General features: G+C 37.5%; 1 protein-coding gene across 3 annotated transcripts in view; it reads right to left on the bottom strand.

The window, feature by feature from the left end:
• Window positions 1-27,113, bottom strand: part of Rbcn-3A (rabconnectin-3 alpha) — a 980,796-nt gene that overhangs the window by 196,502 nt on the left and 757,181 nt on the right. For all 3 annotated transcript variants that reach the window (XR_016547873.1, XM_090388469.1, XM_090388476.1), the window contains exons 45-46: window positions 21,194-21,320; window positions 4,392-4,496 (exon numbers count right to left, since the gene is read on the bottom strand). Coding sequence is in view for 2 of the 3 variants with exons in the window: in XM_090388469.1 (XP_090244595.1) it covers window positions 4,392-4,496; window positions 21,194-21,320 (232 nt within the window). In the remaining variant the exon portion in view is untranslated. The remainder of the gene's footprint in view (window positions 1-4,391; window positions 4,497-21,193; window positions 21,321-27,113) is intronic.

The raw sequence follows: 27,113 nt of genomic DNA, 5'->3' as shown, positions 1-27,113 counted from the left end.
GTGGAGCATGAAGTCTATGTTGTTGTTTGTTGTTTGTTATTTGGTTTTTAGGAGCATTAGCAACTAAGGCCATATTGCTCCGGAATATGCGTTGGTCATTCCCTGACCTTTCCACATCCTCTGTATTTGGTGGTAACGGGCTCGAACCCCGGTCTAATCAAGAAGCGTGTGCTACACACTGCTTCTCCTTCCCACCTGGCTACGTAGGCGCCCATGAAGTCTATCTTCTTTTGTGTTTTTCTGCATTTCAATGCAAAATATCTCTCTCTCTCTCTCTCTCTGTAATTTTCAGAAAGAGAGGTGAGTTTTAGAAAAGAAAACCAGGAAATCACTTTGTACAAACAAAGTAAGAAATCATTTCAAAAAACAAAAACGTTAAAGTTATGCAATTTTTATCAAATTTTTACCTTATTAATTATGTATGTATTTAACAAAGTTAATATAAATATTTATTTACTGATATAAAATGATAAAGTACTGTAGAGTATTGTGTTATAAAGTGCAGATTTTCTGTGAAAAAAACATATGTTCAACTTCTGATGGTATTCAATGAGATTAAGCCTTTAACATGTATTTCTTATACATGGTTAATAATAATTCTGGTTTATGTTCATTTTTGTGTAATCAAGTATGATCATTAATTGAGGGAATGCTGTATTCAAGCAGTTTAGAAGAAACCATATTAGTTCTTAATATTTATCACCAATAATTTAATTTGTGAATTTATAATTAGAAAATTGCACTTTTTCCCCCCAAAATCTAGAAAGACTGGTACCTTTTTCATAAATTAAATTACCAAAGCTAAATATCTATTAGAATTACATCAGTGTGAATTTTAGTATTCTTCCAGTATGGCATTCATTTCTGGTCTGCATCATTTTTAAAACTATAGCAGTACAAAAATTTGTTACAGCACAATGCTCATCAAAAAACACCTATTGCTGTGATAATTTTACACAAAGTTTTGGTTTCTTTTTATTTTTTAGCACTTTGCTACCCCTGAGGTTGGTCATAAAGTAGTTGATAAATATTTATTTTTGGATGATAGGTAAGAGATGGTGTTTCTAATGACATTTTTTGATCTATATAATGTGACAGAATTAAGAATAAAATTGTAAATTTTTAATTTTAAACTATTTTTTTGCCATTTTTTCCAAATAAATTGATTGATGAATAAAAGTTTCCAAGTGCCTGCAGCTAATTTTTATTTTTTTCGTATATGCTCAGTAGATGGTTAAACTCACAGCACAGTCAATTTAAATCAGTCATCAGAAGAAGCCAATAAAATATCAAAGATAGGGACAGAGAAGAAAGTATGATGATGAAAACAAGGTTTCTTAAACTTCTGAATTAAAAAAAAAAAAAAAAACGAAAAAAACATTTAAACAAGACTAATTTGTCCCTGTTGCCAAGGAAAGTTATATAGTATATAACAGATAAAGTTGATAAAAAAATTATATAATTGTATTTTCTCTAAGTACTTAAGAAACTTCATCAGGCCTGAAATAGCTGAGTGGCCAAGCATGCCGGTATAGCACACATGTTTCAGTTAACAGCAGTTTGAGTCTCACATCACTGCTAAATATGGTAATGATTGTGTTCTTAACAAAAATAGTAACTCCTCTGACTTATATGGTCATAAACCGATTAGAACCCTTGTGAACAGCATGGTGGCATTAATCACCAACCTTCCACATGTGTGGAAAAGGTCTAGGATTAAATCCTGTTAGTGCAAGCAGCTTTTATAGGCTTTTTTTATTATTATTATCATACTGTGGCTAAGTTAAATGGCATCAAACAACCTGTACCCGCCCCCCCCCAAAAAAGTGGAGTAATTTTCATCCAGGAAACATTCAACCAATCCGAGAACACATACAATTTAGAGACATAATATACATACCTGCCAACTTCTAACTTTTGAAAAGCTGGAGACTGGGTAATTGTAGGCAGGAGAAAAGCAGGAGATTTTTTAAAATCCAGATGTTAGATTGAAATAAAGTGATAGGACTGTTTTTCAGTATACAGTACACTTTTAAACATTAGTTTACTTAGACTAGAGGTTCCCAAACTTTCTCAGTTCATGACATCCTTACTGTCCCAGTAATTTTTTCATGGCACCCCTAGGTCAAAAGAAATACCTAACACAGTGGTTTCTGACCTTTTAATATATACCTATATAATAATTTTATTCTTTATATAGAGGTACTAATTTGATAGTATGAAACAGAGCTGTAATGCTTAATACGTTCTACGTTGATATTAATATTTGTAAAATAATAAGAGGAGTTTACCTCAATATAGTACGTAGAACACTTCCGTATGATACTCTCCAGAAATTAAAACCAAAAAAATCGAAAACCTTACATTAGAGTAAAAAATAATTAAAAACCAATTTAACACAATTAAAAATCAATTTAATGTAATTAAAATATTAAAAAGAATCTAACGAAAATATTCAAAACGATTTTCCTTCCTTCCTTCCTAGGAAAATCATTTTGAATATTTTCGTTAGATTCTTTTTAATATTTTTAATTGCGTTAAATTGGTTTTTAATTATTTTTTACTCTAATGTAGGTTTTTCAATTTTTTCGTTTTAATTTCTGGAGAGTATCATATGGAAGTGTTCTACGTACTATATAGAGGTAGTAAATAAAGATCAATTATAGATCACCACAAAATTAAAAAGATATGGTACAATGGATATTGTACCCTTTTTATAATGAAATAAATATATAAATTTCAAAAAATATATAATAATAATAACTTTAAATAACTCAAACCCAAATTACACAGCACCCCAAGAATGTTGTTGCGGCGCCCTGGTTGAAAACCACTGACTTAAGCATTTTTTACCTGTTTGTTTGGCATCAACTGATTATGCTTGCTTTGAGTAAATGAGAGAGAGAGAGAGATACTACTGCAGACTTTCCCTCTTCAGAAAAATTGAGTTACGTTTATAACAATGGCCCCACTATCCAGACTTGGTATTTCCAAACTTTCACCAAAAAGAGATCTGATATATTTTTTTACTTTTTCTGCTTGGCTGAATATCCTTTTACAATCATCATTGGTATGAAGACTTGTTAAAATGTCAACCTTGACTTGTTTGTTTGTTTATGGGCTTTAAGGCTCAAGGACATCATGTGCCTAACTATGGTGCAACCATGACTTGGGATCAATGCAACAGTATCTGATTGGTTCTCACTGTGAAAGTGGCGAAATGATATTGCAAAACATTTATTGCTTAATATATTTCTTTATCTTCAATGATATTGAGAAGTAAACTTGGACTTGTGCTGTAAACTTGTCTGCAAAAAATTTCAAACTTAAAAATGTTGCACTGCTAACTGATGAAATCTTTGTCACCTCAGCATTTTTAACAACTATTTTTAAATGGACTTATCAGAAATTGCCACTGTTCTACCAGTATAGTTAAAAATTTACCAAAAGACAGCCAACGTTTATTTAAGGACATGCTTCAAAATCTTTTTTTTTTTACTTTAGTGGCATGCATCAGTTGAAATTGTTTAAATTTATCTTTCTGTTTATCACTTCTTTCTAGACAGTATTAAATGCACACTAAATATATATCTACTTTCACATCAAGTCACGTAGTACCTTTTTCATTACACAAATTAATGAGATGACAAGGATAGCCTATTACCACCAAATGCTCAATCTCTTTGGCACTGGTAATGTGAAAGCCAACAAACAGTATGGTAAATCCAAACTTGTACTATCTTTCTACATTGGCATTAGTAGAGGCAGATATGATGCAAGAAAGCAAGCTTATGCAGCATCAGAAAAAAAAAAAAAAAAATACTATTTCATCCATCCATAAATTTAAGGATTAATTAGACATGTTATTATTTGATGCGATGGACAGCTGAGATGGGCAAGTATTTTTTTTTTGAGTGATACTGTATAAGCCAGGGGTGGCGCACCTTTTTAAGGGTGCATGCCCCTCGGACGCCGATATTCAAGACATTTAATCACACAATTCTGTCACAATTTCATTAGTACATCTCACCACTCTGACTTCAAACAAATCACTGCATGAATACAGCTATTTACTGAATGGTGTGATGTTACTACATGCCTGGTAGAGAGAATGGGCGTGTGCAGGTCACGATTCAAGGTGGATTCCTGGAGTGGTTGTTTTGAAGTTTGAAATTTTTTTGGGATTCTCTGAATCCTGCATGCCCAAAAAATTTGTATGCGCAGCACTTTGGGCACGTGCCATGGGTTTGCCACCCCTGGTATAAGCTTTCTTTCCTACATCATTTTTAAGTACTAATAAAATTTTTTTAATGAAACATATATTCATTTTGAATACATATTTAAAATTGAATGTTCCCAACTCAGACTACTAACATGATCTTAATACTCACTTTGCTAATACAGAATGTGGAAATACTATCCTGGTCTTTATGAATGATACGTACAGGATCAGGAACCAAGGAATCTACAGAATCTCCATCATGAACAGCAACATCCTAAATATATAGTAGCAAGAATTAGTCTGTTGGTTCATGAAAAAATTAAACATTGTTTTATTATTTTAATATTTTTTATTCTTTTCAAATAAAACTAGTCTGTGTGTGTGTGTCAATCAGACAACTGTGACCACAAATCAATATATTCTTTAATTGCTTTAATAAATTATGCGGTAGATGTGACAAATCCAAAGATAAAAATTTGAAGTCCTGGGCTACGATATCTATTATGCTTCCACAAAATCATTATTATTTTTTGACCAACTCACTTTTTAACATACAAACACACAAAGGCATCAAAATTCAGTTATTGCTACCCATATTTGCATATGGGTAGAAATAACGGAAGAGAAACGTTGATTTGATTTGATTTCGATTTTATTGGCGCATTAGCAGCTAGGGCTATAATGCGCCAAGACCAGGTAAAAATTTAACATCTCAGTGACCTAATTAATTAGGCCACAATGTCCAGATCTAAAAATAAATATATAAAAAAGATAAATCAATAAAAGAGGTAACAACAACATATAAATTTTAAATACGATTAAAAACCTTTATTGCTTTCAAAAAGCTAAAAATCGCAGACACATTGTCATTGTCGGATAAAATCTGCCTGAGTGTATAAGGTAAAAATTTAACATCTCAGTGACCTAATTAATTAGGCCACCATGTCCAGATCTAAAAATAAATATATAAAAAAGATAAATCAATAAAAGAGGTAACAACAACATATAAATTTTAAATACGATTAAAAACCTTTATTGCTTTCAAAAAGCTAAAAATCGCAGACACATTGTCATTGTCGGATAAAATCTGACTGAGTGTATAAGGCTCAGTCAGATGATTAAAAGCGGTAAAACGGGTGCTGCAAAAATCTGGACAGTCAATTAAAAGGTGTCTGATTGTTAAAATTGTGCCACACGACTCACACATAGGAGGGTCATGAGCCCTCAGCAAAAACGAATGAGTTAAATGACTGTGTCCTATGCGGGTCCGGGCAAGAACAACTTCCTCCTTACGATTCCTGCACAGACTAGACTGCCACGGTTCAATAACAGGCTTTATACGATATAATTTATTCGCAGTCTGTCTATTCCACGAATCCTGCCATTGGGAATATATCTTTTTGTGTATTATTTGCCTGTAGTCTGTATAGGGGACTGACAGGCAGCGGTTATTATTGGGAATTGCTGATTTGGCTGCGGCGTCAGCCAAATCATTTCCCCTAATCCCAATGTGGCTGGGAATCCAGCAGAAGCGGATATCATATTCACATCCGAGGAGGAACTGAATCTTCTGCTGAATACTAGACAGAACTGGATGAGGATTATATCTTACAGATATTAAAGCCTGTAACACGCTGAGAGAATCGGAGTATAAAATGAACCGTTGGTATTGACATTCACTAATGTGATCCAAGGCTAACTCTATAGCATGCAGCTCTGCAGTAAATATACTGCATTCAGAGGGAATCTGCTCTGATGTAGTGGTGTCTGTAAAGACAGCAGCAGATCCCACATATGATTCCGACTTCGAGCCGTCTGTGTAAACTGCCGCGAAGTCAGAATGTTCAGCTCGGTGTGCTGAATAAAGCTGCAGGTAGACAGATGATGGAGTGTCCGACTTTCCCCAATTTCTGAGGGACAAGTCACATGTTGGAACACGAGCATGCCAGGGTGGAAGGGGTTGCTTTGGTGTTTGGGCAACCTTGTCTACCTTAATATTAAGTTCTTTGAGTAGCTCTTGGAGACGAATACCAAAAGGACGATTGGCAGTCTTACGGGTGTTGTACAAATTTTCCCATCGTGGCTCAAAAACGAATGGCCATGTAGGATGGTCTGGCAGGGACTTCAGTTTTAGGGCGTACTTTAGAGACAACTGCTTACGTCGAAGTGATAACGGTGGTTCGTTTGCTTCAACGTATAAGCTCTGGACGGGAGATGTTCGAAATGCTCCAGTAGCGATACGGAGAGCCTGATGATGGACAGGATCCAGCCATCGAAGTACACTGTCTCTGGCCGAATTGTATACCAGGGACCCGTAATCCAGTCTGGATCGTACAAGTGCACGATAGATGCGTAGTAGGGTGCATCGATCCGCACCCCAAGATGTTGAGGAAAGAGAGCGCAGAATATTCAGCCCTCTTGTGCACTTTGTGCGGAGTTGACGGATGTGATCCAGAAAGGTCAGCTTTTTATCGAATACGAGTCCCAAGAATTTTGTGTCCGCTGCTACTGGAATTGCATTTTGTCCGAGCTTTAATTCAGGTTCAGGATGAAGATTACGCTTATGACAAAAGTGTACACAAACGGTCTTCTCCGGCGAGAACCTGAAGCCATTAGCAAGAGCCCAGGAGTTGAGGCGATCAATAGCTTTCTGCAGTTGTCTTTCAATAACCCTCACGTTGCATGACTGACAAAATATGCTAAAGTCATCAACATAGAGGGCACAGTTTACAGTTGGAGGAAGTTGTTCTGTGATGGAATTGACTTTGATGGCAAAAAGCGTGACACTTAATACTGATCCTTGTGGTACTCCCTCCTCTTGGCTGAAGGAACGAGAGAGTGAGGATCCCACACGAACTTGGAAAGATCGATTGGCTAAAAAGTTTTAAATAAAAATGGGGAGTTGCCCCCTAAGGCCAAGGCTATCCAGATCTTTTAAGATGCCAAATCTCCAAGTTGTGTCATACGCTTTCTCCATGTCAAAGAACACCGACACCAAGTGTTCGCGTTTTAGGAAAGCATCCCGGATGGATGCTTCCAATCTAATAAGATGGTCCAAAGAGGACTGGTTCCTTCGGAAGCTGCACTGGATGTTGGAGAGAAGGTCATTTGTTTTGAGATACCAAATTAAACGAGAATTAACCATTCTCTCCAGGATTTTGCACAGACAGCTAGTCAGAGCAATAGGACGATAATTGGTGGTGACTTTTGGATCCTTTCCTGGCTTAGGAAAGGCAAGAATGATTGCCTTTCGCCAGGAGTCCGGAAACTGCCCTTCAGTAAAGATTCTGTTATACAGAAGGAGCAGACAATCCATAGATTTTGGTGAAAGATGTTTAATCATTTCATAATGGATGCCATCTGGTCCAACGGCACTTGCTTTGGAAAGAGCGAGGGCTCTTTTCAGTTCCTGAATAGTGAAATCCCCGTTGTAGGGATAAATGCTCTTATATTTAAAGTTAAGTGCCTGTTTTTCGATTTTATATTTCAGGACCAGGAACTCTGGGGAGTACGAGGATGTTGCGGAGATGTTAGAGAATGTTTCCCCAAGAGCATTGGCTATTGCAGTTGGATCTGCAATAGTGCATCCATTATAATCTAGGATTGAAGAAGGGTGTGATGTATATTTTCCGTTCATTTTCCGGATTTTATCCCAACTGGTAGACTGGTTAATAGATGATGTAAAACGGATCCACGATTCCTTTTGACTCTGACGGCGGATATATCGTGCTTTGGCTGGTGCACGTTTAAAGGCTATAAGGTTGGTCATGGTAGGATATCGGCGGAATATCCCCCACGCTTTGTTTTGAGCCTTTTTTGCTGCTGTGCATTGTGAATTCCACCAAGGTTTGGGAAATGGTGGAAACCAGGCAGATGTTTTTGGAACAGCATTTGCAGCTGTTTGGACAATATTTTCTGTAGATAAAAATTTGCCTGATGTTGGAAGGCAGTCCAGTCAGCCTGATCAATCTTCCACCATGGTAACCTAAAAGGAAGGCATGGGCTCCCATTGTGTAACAAGGTTATCACAGGGAAGTGATCACTTCCGTATGGATTCTCCTCCACTTCCCAAGTGAGGAGAGTGAAGTGAGTGAAGGGAGTAGCGAAGGGGAGCAGATAGAGAGATCAATGGCAGAAAAAGTACGGGTAGGCATGTGGAAGAGAAACGTACCAATGGTAGTACTACACTGACGGAAGTGGAAAGTGAAAAAGACCTGGGGGTAATTGTGAAATAAAATATGAAGTTCGCTGAGCAGTGCAGATGGGCTGCCAGGGCAGATCATGGAGTCTTGTCAATGATATATGGGAATTTTGCTAGCAGGGACAGGGAGGTGATTATCCCATTATACAAGGCAATGGTCCGGCCACACCTAGAGTACTGTGTACAGGTCTGGAGGCCTCATTTTAGGAAGGATGTAGAGTTGCTAGAACGAGTACAAAGAAGGGCAACAAGATTGGTGAGAGGAACAATGGGGGTGCTCTTACCAAGAAAGGCTTAAGTTTTGCAAATTGCAGCACCTATGAGGTGATCTGATTGAGGTGTATAAAGCCTTGAATGGGTTGAGCAAGCTGAATGCAGATGGGATTCTTCCTATTGCTCAGATTAAGAACCTGAGGGGGACACAGATTCAAATTGAGGAAAGACAGTTGTAGAATATATGTGCGGAAATTTGCCTTTAGCCAGCGGGTAGTTGATAGGTGGAACAGATTTCCATCTTTTGTTGTGGAAGTTGATAGCCTAAATAAATTTAAGGCTGAGCTGGACAGGCATTTGGAATGAATGGAGGGGTGAGATGGGGTTTTTTTTTTGGTTGATGCTGCATAAGCTTGCTTTCTTGCATCATATGGCCTCTACTAATGCTAATACTGCCCATAGTGTTAATGCTAATACTGTCCATATAAAGCAGTGTTGCACAATACTGAATTGTAGAACAATCTCAATAATTACAATTACCGAATTGTAATTATTGAGATTCAAGAATAGGTAGAGACCAGAGACATGTATTTAAAAACTCAAAGCTTTTTAATTCTGTTAATTACATTCTTTTTTGGTTTGTAAGCTTAAATTTTGAAGTTCATAGTAGATCAAGTTTTGATAACTGCTTAATTATTGTAATATTTTCTTGTTTAATTCTTACCTTAATAATGATTGTGACAAGATCCATATTGAATTCTTTGTTGAAGGATATTGTGACTCAACTGAAAATGGCTATAGGCGATTCTCATATAAGTCACTAGTTCATCACTTGTTTGCTTGTGGCGTGTATTCAAATCTAGATGATAATCATTGCTCAACTGATGACTGTTTTTTGTTGTTAAGTAGTGTACCAATCTCGAATTAAAATTTGGTACATTACTAGAAGAGATCACTGAAGAAACTGGTGCATGCCCTAGAGAAAAATGTAACAGGGAGCTTGTCAGGGACTCAAGATTCTATTGACATGCCAAGTGATGAACTCCCAATTTAAGCCCCAGGACAGAATTATCAAGTGCATACTGTTCTGGTTCAACAGGATTTAGTCTTATTAGGAGATTCCACTGTTAGAAAAATTGGTAACTTTTTGTGTAATAAGGATAGGTGGACTAGAATCAAGGTATATATGCTGGGAGCCACAATTAATGACGTAACCAATAGATTGTCAGATTTTAAGGGGGTAAAGAATGCATTATTATACATGTGGGGACTAATGATATTAAGCATACGCAAATTGATGATTTGTTGGAAAAATATAAAACCATTTTGAAAAAATACTGTATGTTAGGTCAGAATGTGTAAATGTCTGCAATTCTGTCCAAGCACAATAGGAGGGGCTAAATGCTGAAAGCCTTAGGAAGAAATTTTTAACAGTGTGGCCTATGGAATAAAGAGGGGCATAATGTAGAGACAGGATATACCTGAACAAAGGGTGGTGCAAGAGTTTTTGCCAGTATCATCAAAGGTAACTTAAGGGTGGAAACTGCTACTGGGGAAAAAAGGAGTAATATAAATACATGTTTATCTGATGATATGGATCAAAGTAATGGGTGAAGGTAATGTTTGCACTCTCTTAATAGTTTTTGTTTGTAGCTTAAACAGCTGATACAGACAACATAATCTGAGGGTAGCAAAGTTTCAAATTGACAGTAAGCAAAGATAAATAATTTCAAGGTTTGTGCCAGGGGTGTTAACAAGGTTTAACAAGAGTTAACAATTTACAAGAACACTTAGTTTTAATTGTGTTTACATTGATATCAGGAGTGTCATCAGTAAAATGAGTGAATTCGAACCCTTGGTTGGGAAAACTAATGCTGACATAATAGGGAACACTAATGCTGACATAATAGGGAAAACTAATGCTGACATAATAGGGCTAACAGAAATGTAGTGTCACGTGAAAATAGATGAGTTTCATTATGGTATGTACAACGTAATTAGGAATGATAGGGAAATAGAGGTGGGTGGTGTAGTCATGCTTTTATCAAAAGCAGCCTGAGCATGACAACTGCTTTTACAGATTCAGAAGTCAGGCATAATAAGTAGTCTGCAGATCAGAAAACTGTGAAGATTATGATGAGAGCCTCTACAGACAGATAGAATTGCCCATTCTATCTTGTTGAATGAATGAATGTGAATGTCTTGTTATGGGTGATTTCAATTTTCTCCTAAGTGACTGGAGCAAGAGAGAAGGGAAACTCGCAAAGGTGTACAAGATTTTTAAATGAATTGGATGATTGCTTTTTGTATCATCATACTAATATGATAATACAAAAAGGTTTGTATCATCATATACAAACCTTTTTTAGATTTGTATATGATGATACAAGGTGCAACATGGCCTCTATTGACCAGAAATGCACACAGAGCATGAATACATTAGAAAAAAATGAATTGGATTGAACCCTTGTATAACAGGCATGTCTTAACTAACACAGTTTATGTTGTGGACATAATTAACCATTTTGCACTGATATTTACTGAAAAAAGGCCCTTCGCAGTGAAGAGAAACTTTGCAAGTGAATCTGGGAAACAAAGTTAGTGATAATGAAGATTATTTATCAGAAAAATTTTCTAGCCTAATTGCAAATAAGTCTCTTGGAGGAGTTAACTGCATATACCCAGTAATTCTGAGGAACATAGCATGAAAATGAATTGAACTATTACAATTAATTATGAGGATGTTGTTGTTGAGGGATTTTGATGGTGCATAACCTGCTTTGGCTATAATGCGTCTATTTATTTATTCTATAATTAGGTGACAAATTCTCGTAATGTCACAAAAGGCTGAGATCAGAAATGATTAAAAACTCCAATTTGCTTCAGAAAATTGAAAAATTCAGGAATAGTTGTATTGTCATTGTCACCAATGATATTCTCTAAAGTTACTGGTTTCTGAATGTTAACCAATGATAGCAGGGTTGAATTTCTGTCTTGTTTACAGAATGGACATTCAATGAGAATATGTTTAACAGTCAGATTTATAGGACACTGGTGGATCATCTCTGTAATTACTCGTGTCACTCTTTGATCCCCTCTGTGAACTAGAGATACATTTACACATCTCCAGTCTGTGAGAACTTCCCCGAGTCCAAGGATGCTCTCATAATTATTGCCAATGGTTTGTTTACTTCCTCTGCCACCTCCTTTAATATAACTGGCTAGATCCCATCGCCCCCAAGTGCCTTTCTTTAACTTCAACAATTTCTATTCCACTTTCCTCCTAGTTATTACAAAATCATTTAACTCCCTGTTAGAGTTTGATAACCATCTGACCCTCTTCTTGAATAACTCCTTATGTGTGAATGTAGATGCAAAATACTCATTTAGTTCGGTAGCTATCTGAGAATGATTATCTACAGTCAAACCATTGATATCAAGTGGGCCATATGCAGATGATATCAAACCATTGATATCATCTGCATATAAAGTAGTAAACACAGTGGCTGGAATGACCTTGGTAATTGAGTTGATTTTTATAATGAATAGAGTGGCACTTAAAACTGAGCCCTGTGGAACAGCTTCTTTGATGAATTTTCGGGAAAGAGTGGATTGAATGCGGACATGAAAAGATCGCTGCTTCAAAAAGTTCTGTATAAATATTGGCATATTACCCCTGAAGCCTAATGCATATAGATCACGGAGAATTCCATATTGCCAAGCTGTGTCAAAAGCTTTCTCAACGTCTAAATAAACTGTAGTCAAATGTTCCTTCCTTAAGAAGGCATTGCGAATCTGGTTTTCCATTTGTATCAAGAGGTCTAAAGTTGATCTACCTGTATGAAATACACACTGCGATGAATTGATGAGGTTGTATTTGCACAGAACCCAGGTGAGACGAGAGTTTACCATTTTTTCCGTTATTTTTCCCATACAGCTGGTGAGGGCAATAGGTCAATAGTGACGCGGGTTGATTGGATCCTTGCCAGGCTTTAATAATGCTATGACATACGAGTATGGCCAGCTATCAGGGAAAGTATTTTCTGTGAAAACCCGGTTATATAGCTGGAGTAAGACATGAAGCGACTTTTCGCTCAGCTCTTTTAACATGACATAGTGAATTCCGCCAGGTCCAGCAGCACTATGTTTTGAGCTGTTAAGAACAAAACATTAGTTCAATTATGGAAAGGGACAGTTGTACATTTGATGGTGGTCTGTGTTAAAATTTAGGGTCTGCTTTTCAGCAAGGGACTTGAATTTCTGAAAGTTTGGCGAGTATGAGGATACAGCAGAGGTTTGGGCAAAGGATTCTCCGAGAGTGTTAGCTATGTCTTCAGGTAGTGAAACACCATTCCCGTTTACATTCAGTATTGATAGATGCAAAGGAGGATATTTATTATACATTTTTCTAATATTTTTCCAGATGGTTTGTGTTTTAGTGGACTGCATAATAGTTGAAGCAAAGTGTTTCCATGACTCTCTTTTGCTTGCAAGGTGAATGCGTCTAGCATTGGCTCTGGCTTTCTTAAAGTGTACTAGATTAACAGCAGTAGGGATTTTGAGAAATTTATTCCAGGCTTTATTTTTCTCTTGTTTGGCTTGATTGCAATCATTATTCCACCAGGGTTTTGATCTTATTCTATGACTTGTGGACACTCTTGGTATTGCTGCTTCAGTGGCCAGCAATATTTGATTTGTTACATAATCAACAGCATTATTTAATGACACATTTGAAACAGCTGTTTTTTGCAGGATGGCTAGTTGCCTATATTTTACCCAATCAGCTTTGGCAAAGTTCCATCTGGCAGTCTGATTATGACAAGGTGGTGAATTTGATTCTATACGACAGACTATTGGATAATGGTCACTACCCAGTTGACTGTCATGAACAGACCAAACAGCGGAAAAAGGACTGGTGAGCATATGGAGAGATCAATTGCTGAGCTTGACCCAGAAGGTAGATGAAAATAAGTGAGTAAACCAGTATTCAGTAGTGTCAGATTAAATTTATCTAAAAGCTTTTCTAGAATTTTTCCTCTTTATCGTGTATTCTATCACCCCATAGAGGATATGTGTGTTAAAATCACCCATGATGCAAAAGGGAGAAGGGAGCTGAGATACAACAGTTTCAAGATCAGTGTAAGAAATGTCTTGGTTAGGGGAAAGATATAAGGAGACAATGGTAAAAGAAAAACGAAAGGATATTCGAGCAGCTATTGCTTCTAGATTTGTTTGTAACGTTAATGGTCGGGAAGGGATATTGGAGCTGACTAGAAGTGCAACCCCTCCATGAGCCGAATTGCTTACATGAGAAACTCAATCTTTTCTGTAGATAACATGATGTTTAAGTGAGGCAGCAACAGAAGCTGTTAAGTTAGTTTCTTGGAGGCAGAAGGTAACTGGGTTATACTGGAGAAGGAGATCCCGAATGTCATAAAGGTTGGTGCGATACCCTCTACAATTCCACTGAAGAAAACTGGGCATTATTTGGGTGAAGTGTGGTCCTCAGTATTCAGTTCTGTCCAAGGTACTGTTGGCTTATGCTGACCATATTTTCTTTTTGGGAAGTACGGTCTTCCTGTTTCCATCTCTTCTTCTGGGAAGAGATCGAGAATGGGTTCTTCGCGGTCAGTGTTTCCTTCCATTTCTATCGAATAAGTTTTAGTAGTATCATCACTTTTTGAGTACATTGGATTATTGGTAGAATGTGGAACAGTGATTGGTGTGTTAACAGCCTTGTTTGATTTATATGGTTTACCAGAAAGGGGCACAGCTTCCAAAACTGACCGAGCCCAATCTGACATTGATCTGTCTGGGGGAAACGTTACCTCAGTTTGAGTACCAGTCATTATTGTTCTTTGCACAGTACTGGTTGCTGCAGTTGGCTTTTGGACTAATTCAACGAAGCTGGGTCGAGTGTTAAATTGAGACTGTACAGATTTTTTAGCTTCTTGGTACGAGATGTGTCGGGAAGGGATATTGGAGCTGACTAGAAGTGCAACCCCTCCATGAGCCGAATTGCTTACATGAGAAACTCAATCTTTTCTGTAGATAACATGATGTTTAAGTGAGGCAGCAACAGAAGCTGTTAAGTTAGTTTCTTGGAGGCAGAAGGTAACTGGGTTATACTGGAGAAGGAGATCCCGAATGTCATAAAGGTTGGTGCGATACCCTCTACAATTCCACTGAAGAAAACTGGGCATTATTTGGGTGAAGTGTGGTCCTCAGTATTCAGTTCTGTCCAAGGTACTGTTGGCTTATGCTGACCATATTTTCTTTTTGGGAAGTACGGTCTTCCTGTTTCCATCTCTTCTTCTGGGAAGAGATCGAGAATGGGTTCTTCGCGGTCAGTGTTTCCTTCCATTTCTATCGAATAAGTTTTAGTAGTATCATCACTTTTTGAGTACATTGGATTATTGGTAGAATGTGGAACAGTGATTGGTGTGTTAACAGCCTTGTTTGATTTATATGGTTTACCAGAAAGGGGCACAGCTTCCAAAACTGACCGATCCCAATCTGACATTGATCTGTCTGGGGGAAACGTTACCTCAGTTTGAGTACCAGTCATTATTGTTCTTTGCACAGTACTGGTTGCTGCAGTTGGCTTTTGGACTAATTCAACGAAGCTGGGTCGAGTGTTAAATTGAGACTGTACAGATTTTTTAGCTTCTTGGTACGAGATGTTTTTTTCGGCTTTGACCCGTTGAATGTATTTTTCCTTTTTCCATAGGGGGCAATCTCTGGAGTAGGTAGTATGTGGACCATTACAATTTGAGCATTTGTGCTGCTCTGCTTTGCAGTCAGAGTGATTGTGCTCACGTGAACTGCAATTAGCACAAGTAGCTGAACCTCTACACACGTTTTGGGAATGCCCAAATTTTTGGCATTTAAAACAGCGTGTTGGGTTAGGAATGTACAATTTGATCTGACAATTCAGATAGCCTGCTTTGATGGATGCTGGAGGTTTGGGGCTATCAAATGTTAGTATTATATTCCGTATTGGAACTAGAGCATTGTCTCGTTTTGTGTATATGCGCTTTACATGCACAATTCCCTGGTCTTGCAATTCATTTTTTAACTCTTCTTCTGAGAGATTTATGAGATCCCACTCAGCTATCACACCCCTGGAGGTGTTTAGAGTAGCATGAGGGGAGACAGTAATCGATAATCCTCCAAATGATGTTAGTTTTTGGAGCCGTTGTGATTGCCGCTCATCTGAGACCTCATCAAGCAAGTCACCCGATCTCAGATGCTTAGTTGTTTTCGGAGATCCTATTAGATTTTCTAGGTATTTCTGAATTTTAAAAGGCGAGAGATTACCTAGAGACTGTTCTTGAGTCAAATGTAATACAAGGTGCATTAGATGCCTTCTTTGTACACTGTCAGTTTTTTGACGTTTAGCACTGCATGAGTTAGTCTTCTATCTCATGAGTTTCCAGGTTACCGGCTCTGCCACAGGGAGGCAGGAGCAGTGCCACAAGGGTAACCAAGTGGCTGAGTTAGTTTGATTAGTAAGATTAACAAGAAACAGAAAGGTGAATTTCCTTCCTGGAACTCTGCCTACTTTTTGTAGTGCAAAAGTTTCGCAATACAAATAAATAAAGAAAATTGTATTTAAAACCTAAAGAAAACTATTTGCTTTGCACACACAATATACAGATCGCTTGGAAATCGCTTGGTTACACTAATAATCACTTGGCACCAGGGGGCCCCAATGGCTTGTTGCAGTTGCCTTTCAATGACCCTCAGTATTCTCCCCAGGACCTAAGGAATGGATGCACTGTCTGGTGAATTTAACTGACTGCCTGGCTAAAATTTAAGTGATTCTCGCAATACCGTATGGTACTGCTCAATGATCTTGATCAATATTAATTCGAACATACTATGTGAAGTATTACACTTCCCCACCTGGCTAATTCATAATGCCACCCAGCTGGCAAAATTTTCTGAGGAGAACACTGGACCCTCATATTGTATAACTGGGAAAATATGCTGAAGTCATCAACACTGGGCACTGTTTAGAGTTGGAATTGTTTGGTAATGGAATTAACTTCAACTGCAAAAGTATAACATTTTTAACTGGTCTTTGAGGTTCTCTCTCCTCTTGGAAAAGGGCTGAGAGAGGATGGATACTACATGAACTTGGATAAAATGACAAGATAAAAATTTTAATAAAAACAGGGAGGTGACCTCTTAGGAAAAGGCTATAACAGTCTTAGCATACCATCTCCAAGTTGTGCTATATGCTTTTTTATTATCGAAGAAGGTTGGCACCAGGTCCTTTCATTTTAGGAAAGCATCACTGATAGATTTTTGGAAAAATACCAAGCTACTGGACAGGATATGTTTATTGACATGAAAAAAAAAGCTTATGATAGTGTCTCAAGAATGATGCTGTGGAGTGCCATGGGAAAAATATTAATACAACTACTGATTGACATAATTAGAAAAATATACAAAAATAACACTTGCTGCATTAAAATTGGGTCAGAAATATCAAGGAAATTCAAAATATCAAAAGGTTTGCTACAGGTTTGTTTTTTATCTCCCACGTTATTCAAGTTGTACATGGAAATAACTCTGGAGGCTTGGTCCCAAAGATGAAGACCAATGGGATTATGTGTGACTCAAAATCAGCCTGAAGATCTAAATTAGAAAGAGTTAGAAATGAAGACATAAGTAAAGCAATGGAATGTCAAATAAATATCATTGACCTTTCAAATCTTTTGTTTGCATATGACCAGGTACTGATTGCATAGGATACAGAGGATGCTGACTACATGTACAGAAAGCTATTAGAACAATATAGAGAATGGGGTTTGACAATAAATTTCAGTAAGATGGAATATATGAATTCAATAGGGGACATTTTGAGTGTAAATGGAGCACAGATAAAGAATGTGAAGAAGTTGAAATATCTAGGAGCTATTGTGCAGATGGATTGTTCATCAGAAGATAAAATTACAAGAAGAATTAATGAGGGAAGGGAGGTCTTGGGCATGTTGTATCCAATATTATGGAGCAATAATATTCTCCCAAAAACCAAACAATTAATATATAATGCATTATTTCAGAGTATCCTACTCTACGGATCTGAGATTTGGACCATAAAGGAAAGGCAAAGAAAGAAATTGCTAGTTGTCGAGATGGATTTTTGGGGAAGTTCAGCCTGAAGATCTAAATTAGAAAGAGTTAGGAATGAAGACATAAGAAAAGCAATGGAATGTCAAATAAATATCATTGACAAAATAAAACAAAAAAGATTAGAATGGTATGGTCATGTTATTAGAATGGGGAAGAGAGACTACCTAAAAAGCAATGGAATGGATACCCCCCTAGAAGGAAAAGGAGAGGAAGACTTAGAAGCACATGGATGGAGGGAGTGAGGGTGGCTATGGAAAAGAGGAAATTGAAGAATGCAGACTGGGAGGGCAGAAAAGAGTGGCAAAACAAAAAAAAAAAAAAAAAAAAAAAGAAAGAAAGAAGTTAGGTCGAGGATAAACACTGATATAGCAGAGAAATCCAAGAAGAAGGTTACTGATAGATGCTTCCACTGTAATCAAATGGTCCAAAGTAAATGTTTCTTCAGAAGCTGCACTGAATGCTGGAGAAGAGACCAGCTTATTCTAAACATCACAGATGAGCTTTTTTACCATTCTTTCCAATATTTTGAATAAACAGCAAGTCAGTGCAATAGGGTGATAGATTGTTGGAAATTAATGAACCTTTCCTGGCTTAATGAAGGCAATTTCAAGGCATATTCTGTTCTACAGTAAGTTCATTGACTTTGGTGAAAAGTACTTAATCATTTCATAATGGATGTCAGCCATTGCAACAGCATTTGGACTGGATGCCATCCAGTCCAAATGCTCAAGATGCTCATTATTACAAGTTATACATTATACAAGAAACAGTCATTTAACTGTACATTTGATGAACAGATAAATGACTGTTTTCATTTTTGAGGATCTGGAACTCTGGGGAATACAATGATGTTATTGAGCTGGTATAAAATGTTTCCCCAAGAATATTTGCTATTGTAGTTGAGTTTGTAATAGTGCACAAACTACATTTCACTGATAAGGGGTGATAAGGGTAGTTCCATGATCCCCATCTTTGGCCCTCATGGCACATTTAAAGGTTAAATTAGATGTGGTAGGATATTTTCAAAATATCCTCCAAACTTTGTTGCTGTATTTCATACTGGTTTTGGAAATGGTGGAAATCAGGTATATATATTTTTGGGATTGCAATTGGAGCTGCATGGAAATATTTTCTGTGATGCATATCACTGCTAGATGTTGAAAGGCAATGCAGTCAGCCTTATCAATCTTCCACCAGGAAACCTAAAGGGAAGACACCATCTTTCACTAAGTAATGAAGTTATCACACGTAAGCGATCACTTCCATAGGGTTTCTCCTCCACCTTGCAAATAAGTGAAGGGAGAAGAAAAGGGGAGCATACAGAAAGACCAATGGCAGAAAACATATGGGTATGTATGTGGAAGAAGGTGTTTAGCTTTGCCCTTAATCTTTGTATCCCTTTTTTTCCTTTCCAATACTGGCATGCTTGTGACTAAGCAGGGTGCTCTCCTTAGTACTTAATTCATGTTGCTATCTCTTGCAGAGCTGAACATACAGTAATTTCTTGATCCTTTGCACCACAATGGGCATGCAAGGGCACTATGAGACACTGTTTGCAGGTGTCCATATTTTTTGCATTTAAAGCACCTTAAAGGGTTTGGTATATATGGTCTTACTTTAACCCAAGCACGGTACCAAGTACTATAGTTTCTAATACCTCTCGTGTTTGGGGTTCACATAAAAAAAAAAAAAAACTTGGCAGTGCAAATACATGGCTGTAAATGAGTTTGGAGACACAAGTGTGCTGAAAGTGAGGTCTAGATTCCCATCCCTATACATGAACATTAATTTCTGAGTCTATTCACTGACGTGAAATTCTAGGTTTTAGTAGCATCATTTTCTGGTAGGGATAATACTGCGATACCAGGAGAATTTTGATTATAGGATTCATAGTAGTTTTATTTTGTTTTAGTGCCTGGGGTGCCCACCCTTCATGGATCCCAAAGTTATGCCCATTACCTGGCAAGCTGCAAATGCACATGAGAAAGGCATGCCAAGGCTATCCGGACACCATAACAGCATGCTGCCAATATAAATCCTGTCCCTAGGACCATGAGGGTAGGGGCATGGCACTGACACAACTGACTCATGGATTAACCCACTAGCCAAATGATCCTGGGCAAGCCAACCCAGGAACACCTTTTCTGTTGAAGCAAGTGCCAAAGTTATGTGTTGAAGCTGGCACCTCAACCAACAGGATTTCTCTTTATGAGTTTCTGTGGGTAGCAGTGCATGGCAAACATTCTGGATTCTTATGATGTTAGTTTGGATTCAGGTTCTCACTCTCGAAATGACTACATTTGCCCACGTAGTCAACCAAAAGTAACTAATATATCATTTTTTATTAGATAATATCACCCAGGAGGCAAATCTGTTATACATCAATAGATAATGGCTTTTAATAGATATGCCTATTGGGTGATATTTAGTGTATCAATCTGATATTTTTGAGGCACCCTGCCACAAAGTGCCTTGCTATTGCTCCAGTGAAGAAGTGCTGTTTGTTATATTACTGTTTTATTTAAGGTGTATGGCATTATCTGATCCATGTTTTGATCCTGTTTTCAACCTTTTTACTTCAGATATTTCAAACTTTCATTGTAGATTTATCATTGGTAATAATTCTGCTAGAAAAACTCCATTCTATATCTGTATTACTAGGAGAGACTGCAAGACAGGCTTTCACAGACTGTTGGACAACCGAGAGTTCCAACTGTTGGTTTTCTTAAGAAAAATATACAACTATCCTATATATCAATTCTTTTATGCTCTACTTCATTTTTGACTCTCAAAATGGAGACCGTTGCACTTGTAAATCAGTGAACTGGCTTCAAAATCCAGGTATTCAATTTACTGATTTTGCACAGTAGTTGCAAACAAAACTTTAAGGAGAAGGATCTCAACAGTACTGGATTCAGACCTAAGCCAAATAATGCTTAGGTTTGAATGGCTTAGGGATCTGCCATTCAAGGGGCCCTACCATTTCTTTTCATTATGATAAAAATCTATAATTACATATTTTGGGGCATCTTCACATGCTTTTGCTTAGAGCCTCATCATGACTAAATCAAGTCCCATATCCCATCCCAGCAATTGAAGTGAGACTTTAAATTGACTAATATAAGGTCATTTGTCTTGTGAAAGCTACAGGTCTCAGAACTGATTGGATGCTATTTTTGGTGTAATAAGTTTCGGGAAAATGGACCATATCTACTGTAATTGAAAGCATTTCTGTTTTGGTATTTCTGAAGCCAACCCCTTACACATAACTACAAAGCATGCAATGGTTTAATCTTTCAGCATGACTTATCATTTCATTATTTCCTGTGCCTTGCTTAAAGATTAATGCAGGAAGTGAAGTGATTAATTTCATATTTTTTTAAATTTAAAAGTGTCATGTTTTACTACATTACCTCATGCATTTGAAGGTGAACTGGCTTTCTGCTAAATATGTAGCGGATAAATATATCCTGAACCTCTTCTTGCCGAACTAAGAAGTTCCATAATCTTTTCACAGGCATTGCAGCATGATGATTAGACCTACATAGAAAATACTTTTATATACATAATATTAATACAACAAATGGCATCAATTTGTAGTTTTTTTCTATCACTGGTAATTAATACCTTCTCACTTTGAAGATTGTCTTACAGCATTATCTAAGTTGGAAGAAGAAATTTTTAACTCAAGAAAAATAACAAGTCGCCAAAATTAAAGTATCCCTATTTATAGGTCTGGGGCATGATCTAATAGAGGAAATGCAACCCAGTTTTGAAGGTATATCCCAGAAGATACAGAAGAGGATTACACAAAAAAAACAAAATTAGTTTAAAAAATCATCAGCAGAGGGAAAAGTTGTGTTGTGAACAATTTGGATACAAATTCCATTCCTGCATATATATATGGAATGAAAGGCATAAAATGCGTCAGATGAGGACACCATAGAGTTAGAACGACACCTCTCACTTTGTCACAGTACACTTTGATTGTGAAGTTTTACTACAAGAATGGAAGTAATGACTGCAGTGATTCAGGATTGACCTAAAACACAACTTGCAAATTAACTCAGGAACAAACATTTCTAAAGACATAATACACAATGCCACAATGTGGTCTAAGTCACTGATATATCTAAAACCTGACAAAAACAACAAAGTTCTTGTATATTAGCAAACTGCAGTACCTGGAAACAAGGTACTGATAAAAAGTGCTGATAAGGAGATAAGAGCTGACAAGGTGCTGATAAAGAGACCCTGATAAAAATGTACATGGCTAAATGTACTGTGTAAATTAAATGCTAGTAGCACCCTTATTCTTGAATGGTATGTATAAGACAAAAATTGAAAAAGGATAGATATGTGAAGAGTAACTGATTACTGGAATGCACTTCTATCTGGTGTAGCAGAAGTGAATAGTCTGAATCTCTTAAACGTAGGATTAGACAAATAATTAGAAAGGATGAGTGGATGCTTTTTTTTCCAATGCCATAAAATTTTGATTTTTTACATATTTTTCCACTACTAATATTAATAATTGACAGAACCCCATTACCTGTTTTAGCAGACTATTTGGCCAAGCATTTTAAAATGTTCTGATATGTCTGACTTTTCTTTCCATAAAGTGCACTGATGGCCTCCTTCCATATATTACCCAATAATTAGAGTATGCCTACTAAAATGTGACTTTAAAGCAAAAGGGGAAAGTCTTTTCAATAATCGCTTCTGTTAACTCCAAAATTTGTATATAAGGTATACCAACAATCGAAAGCCTATTCCTAATGGGATGGTGGGCATGAGTACTCTCAGAGGTGCCTCCATGATGGTTGTCTGTCTAACTGACTACATTTCTTTTCATTTTAAATTCATAATTATTAAAAGAATGGTATCCGGCCATAGCCAAGTGGTCAGGAGCGGGAGTGCGGGTAGCACACGCTCTTTGAGTAAACTGGGGTTCAAGCCCCTGACTGCTAAATACGGTCGATCTGCCAATCCGCACTGGACCAGCGTGGCAGATTATTGTCCATTTTCCCTTAGCATGAATTGTTGAGGAGGCTTCCATTTTTAAGAGGCCTCTGTAGCCAAGTGGTGAAGAGTGGGAGTGCAGTAGCACATGCTCTTTGAGTAAACCGGGGTTCAAGCCCCTGACTGCTAAATACGGTCGATCTGCCAATCCGCACTGGACCAGCGTGGCAGATTATGGTCCATTTCCCTCAGCATGAATTGTTGAGGAGGCTTCCATCCTGCAGTGGGTTGATAATGGCTGCACTTTTTTTTTACCTGGGCTAGCCTCTGCTATCAATTGATATGTATCGTGGAAAATAGTTATGTACTGTATCTAGGTGTTTAAAAAATAAGCACATTAATATATTACCCAATAATTAGAGTATGCCTACTAAATGTGACTTCAAAGCAAAAGGGGAAAGTCCTTTCAATAATCGCTTCTGTTAACTCCAAAATTTGTATATAAGGTATACCAACAATCGAAAGCCTATTCCTAATGGGATGGTGGGCATGAGTACTCAGAGGTGCCTCCATGCTGGTTGTCTGTCTAACTGACTACATTTCTTTTCATTTTAAATTCATAATTATTAAAAGAATGGTACCGGGCTAGCCTCTACTATCAATTGACATGTATCGTGGAAAACAGTTATGTACTATATCTAGGTATTTACAAAATAAGCACATTAATATATGATGAAAAAGGATATAACATACTGGATACATATTGACATTGCAACTGTCATAAGGAATGATGAGCACATATAAAAGAATACTAAAGAAGTCATTTCAAAATACTAAAATGATGTCTGCTGCAACACAATGTTTCTGTAATGTACCTTTATCACAATGTAACAAACAGGGCACTGAGACTACGGCAAATAGCCTGAATGGAGGACAAAGTTAACTTATTACAAATTCCAAACTCAATCATTAAGGTATGGCAAATATATTTTATTTCTTTGCAGACAATGAACATTTTCGAAATAGTTACACGACACTGAAAAAAGTACACTGGGTTGGTTAAAAAATATTTAAAACATACTTGTGTTTCTATTTTTGTATTTGCATTACTTCCCTGACATTGGCAACTAAGGTAGATTGGAGAAAAATATTTTAACATCTGCCCTAATTTAAAATGGACCAAGTACCGTAAACCTTTTACTTAGCATATTTAGAAAAAATACATAATAATTATTTTAGAAAATGATAAAAATAATAAAACTAGTAAATGGAAATTAAAAAAAAGTTTATGCTTTCTATCTTAATTTTATTAAGATAAAAATACAGCCACTCCCTGATTAACATAAGGGTTGTGTTCCTTATGTTAATCAGGGACTTTACATAAGTCGGAATTTCTCCCATGCTTGTGCAGCACTCGCAACTGAGCTCACTGAATTGATTGAATCAAAAAAAGGAACGTTCAGCGAACATGTGAATAGAATTATTTATTGTATTTATTCAATTTTTATCTCATGTGCAGGAAAAATTACAAAAGCATGCAATTTAAAATTTTCAAAATTATAAAATTGCAAAAAGAGAGGAGACAGGCATAATGTCAGTAAGTTTTACCTCTAGAGCATCGTTAACAGAATCGACGTCTTCAGCAGATAAGTATGCCGCTGCGGAGGTTGAGGGCTGTGGAGATTTAGAAGGGGTCAGCCGCTCAACCTTATGAAAGAACATATTAATGGATGACCAGACAGTGGCTTTTTTCTTTTTATTGTAGATTTCTTTGTAGCAAGCAAGCATATCATTCACCCCTCTGTTAACTTTTAAGAATCATTCACTGTCAGGATCCATCTTCTCAAACCTCACCATTGCCAATGCAATTTCACGAAATGCCATTATATCTCTCTGGTGATGAAGCATCTCGGCTCCTCATTTGGTTCATCCTGAGCTTCGCCAGCATTTTCTTCTATTACTATCACTGCCTGCAAGTCAATAAGTTCTTTGTTGGATAATTCCTTCTCTTCTTCCCCTATTAACTCCTCCATGTCTTTGGCATCAATCTCCAACTGAAGTAGCTCTGCAACCTTTAACAATCTTATCTGTAACTTCTTCATATGGGCTTTAATGGAGAAACAACAGCGAACGGTCACATCGCATACCTTTGTTATCAATGAAGATCAAGAGAGCATACCTCCTGTGGGCACAGCAACAACAGCACTAGACTATAGAGGATTGGAAAACAGTTGCTTGGTCTGATGAGTCGAAGTTCCTGGTGCATCATGTTGATGGAAGGCTCAGAATTTGGTGAAAACAACATGAACCCATGAACCCATGGACTGGTCATGTCTGACGACTACTGTGCAAGGTGGTGGGAGCAGTGTTATGGTGTAAGGAATGTTTTCTTGGCACACGTTGGGTCCATTGCTACCCACAGATTCACGTCTGAATGGCACATCCTACCTAAACATCATTGCTGACCAAGTGCATTCATTCACGTTGACAGTTTATCCACAGTCAGATGGTTACTTCCAGCAGGATAATGTGCCGGTGCACAAAGCCCAAATCACTATGAAATGGTTCCAGGAACATGATAATGACTTTTTTTTTGCTGCAGTGGCCTGCTCTGTCTTTGGATCTGAATTCTGTTGAACATCTTTGCGATGAGCTGGAAAGGGCAGTTCGCTTCAGGCCTACAGCTCTGTTGAATCTCAAGGAACTGGGTGACACACTCATGTCTGCATGATACTCCATTCCTACATGAATTCAGACTGTTTTGAAGGCTAAAGGAGGATCAACACACTACTAGGTAGGTGTACCTAATAAAGTGGCAGCACAGTGTAGTTGGAAAGAAAGGTATAATCAGAATGGTGTAATCTACAGGCAGGTGATTGCAAAGATTATGAGAGCCTCTACATGCAAACAGAATGGGCAAGTAAGCATGAATGTCTTCTTATTGGTGATTTTAATATGTTTCTAATTGATTGGACCAAATGGGAAGGAAACTTGACATGGTGGACACAATTTTTAAATCAACCAGATGATCTAGCCAAGGAGGATGTCTTCGTGTGTGCTAATTGCAGACTGTGAAGAAATTAAGCGCCAAGTCAGCATTCTGATGGGTGTCTATGAGAGTTTGAGATGTAGGGTAGATGTCCTCGAAGAAATTAATGAGGGGCCCACCAAGCTCTCAGCTGCAAAACTCAACACCAGCGCTCATTCCTGTGCAACACAGCAGCTATCTCCAAGGCAGAATGCACTGGTCCCACAGGAGTTGGCTACTGTCGCTGACTCTATTGTTAGGGGGACGGGGAATATATTATGAAAAAAGGATAAGTGAAACAGAACCAGGGTATGTCTGCCAGAGGTTCATGACGTTGTAGAGCAGATATCACCTTTTAAGGGCACAAAAGGTCATATTGTTGTACAAGTTTGCACTAATGACCTTAAGAATAAGAGATCTGCAGATTTACTTATCAAGTGCAGGTCAATGTTTAAAAAAAGTCGCAAGTTAGGGTTAAATTTGAAAGTGTCTGCAATTTTGCACCGACACGATAGGAAGGATTATATGATGAGAGCCTTGTCAATCAAATCGGCCCTGGAGAGATTGTGCAAGGTGCATAGTAGAAATTTTTTAAGCGTGGTCTGTACTTGCTAACAGGAGAGACTGCTTCTAATGGGATGGGATGGGATGGGATACACTTAAATAGAAAGGGTGCAGGAATTTTTACCGATGCTATCTAGGCAGTGTTAAGTGGGTCAGAAAACTGCTAGTTTGGGGGATTCACAGACTTAAAGATTAACAGTAGCTGCAGGCAGAGGTGAAAGTTATTCTTGCTTGTTTGTTTGTTTGTTTGGTTTTTTTGGCGCATTAGCAACTAAGGCTATAATGCGCCAAGACTAGGTTATTCTTGCACTGCTTCTGTTGCAATGAGCAGTAGAATAGAGAGCAAGTTGCTGGGGATTTCAAGAGCTGCTGGAAGTCATCATGGAACAAGTAAATACATGGGCTGTGTTAGGATAACTAAGAGTAAGAACAGGTGCATGTATACTAGCATGTACACCAATGCTAGGAGTATAGGTAATAAATTTTATCAGCTTGAAGTCCTAGTCAAGACATCAAAGGCAGATATTGTTGATATTAGAGACATGGGTGACAAAGATATAAGCAGTGCAAAATTGGAATTTGTGGAGTACAATGTGTATAGAAAGGATGGACAGGACAGGAAGGGAGGAGGGGTTATGCTGTTAGTTAAGAAACACAAAATATACATGTATCCAGTTAATATGGGGTGGATAGTGCAATGTTGAATCAGTTAGGTGTGACAAACACAGGGAAAGGGAAAATGAGAGCAGGAGTGTGGCATAGGCCTAATGACTCTGATG

The sequence above is a fragment of the Mastigoproctus giganteus genome, chromosome 2 (genome assembly GCF_048544385.1).
Source record: "Mastigoproctus giganteus isolate SK-2022 chromosome 2, ASM4854438v1, whole genome shotgun sequence".
Lineage (NCBI taxonomy): Eukaryota > Metazoa > Arthropoda > Arachnida > Uropygi > Thelyphonidae > Mastigoproctus > Mastigoproctus giganteus.
This window is presented reverse-complemented; position numbering and strand designations above follow the sequence as displayed.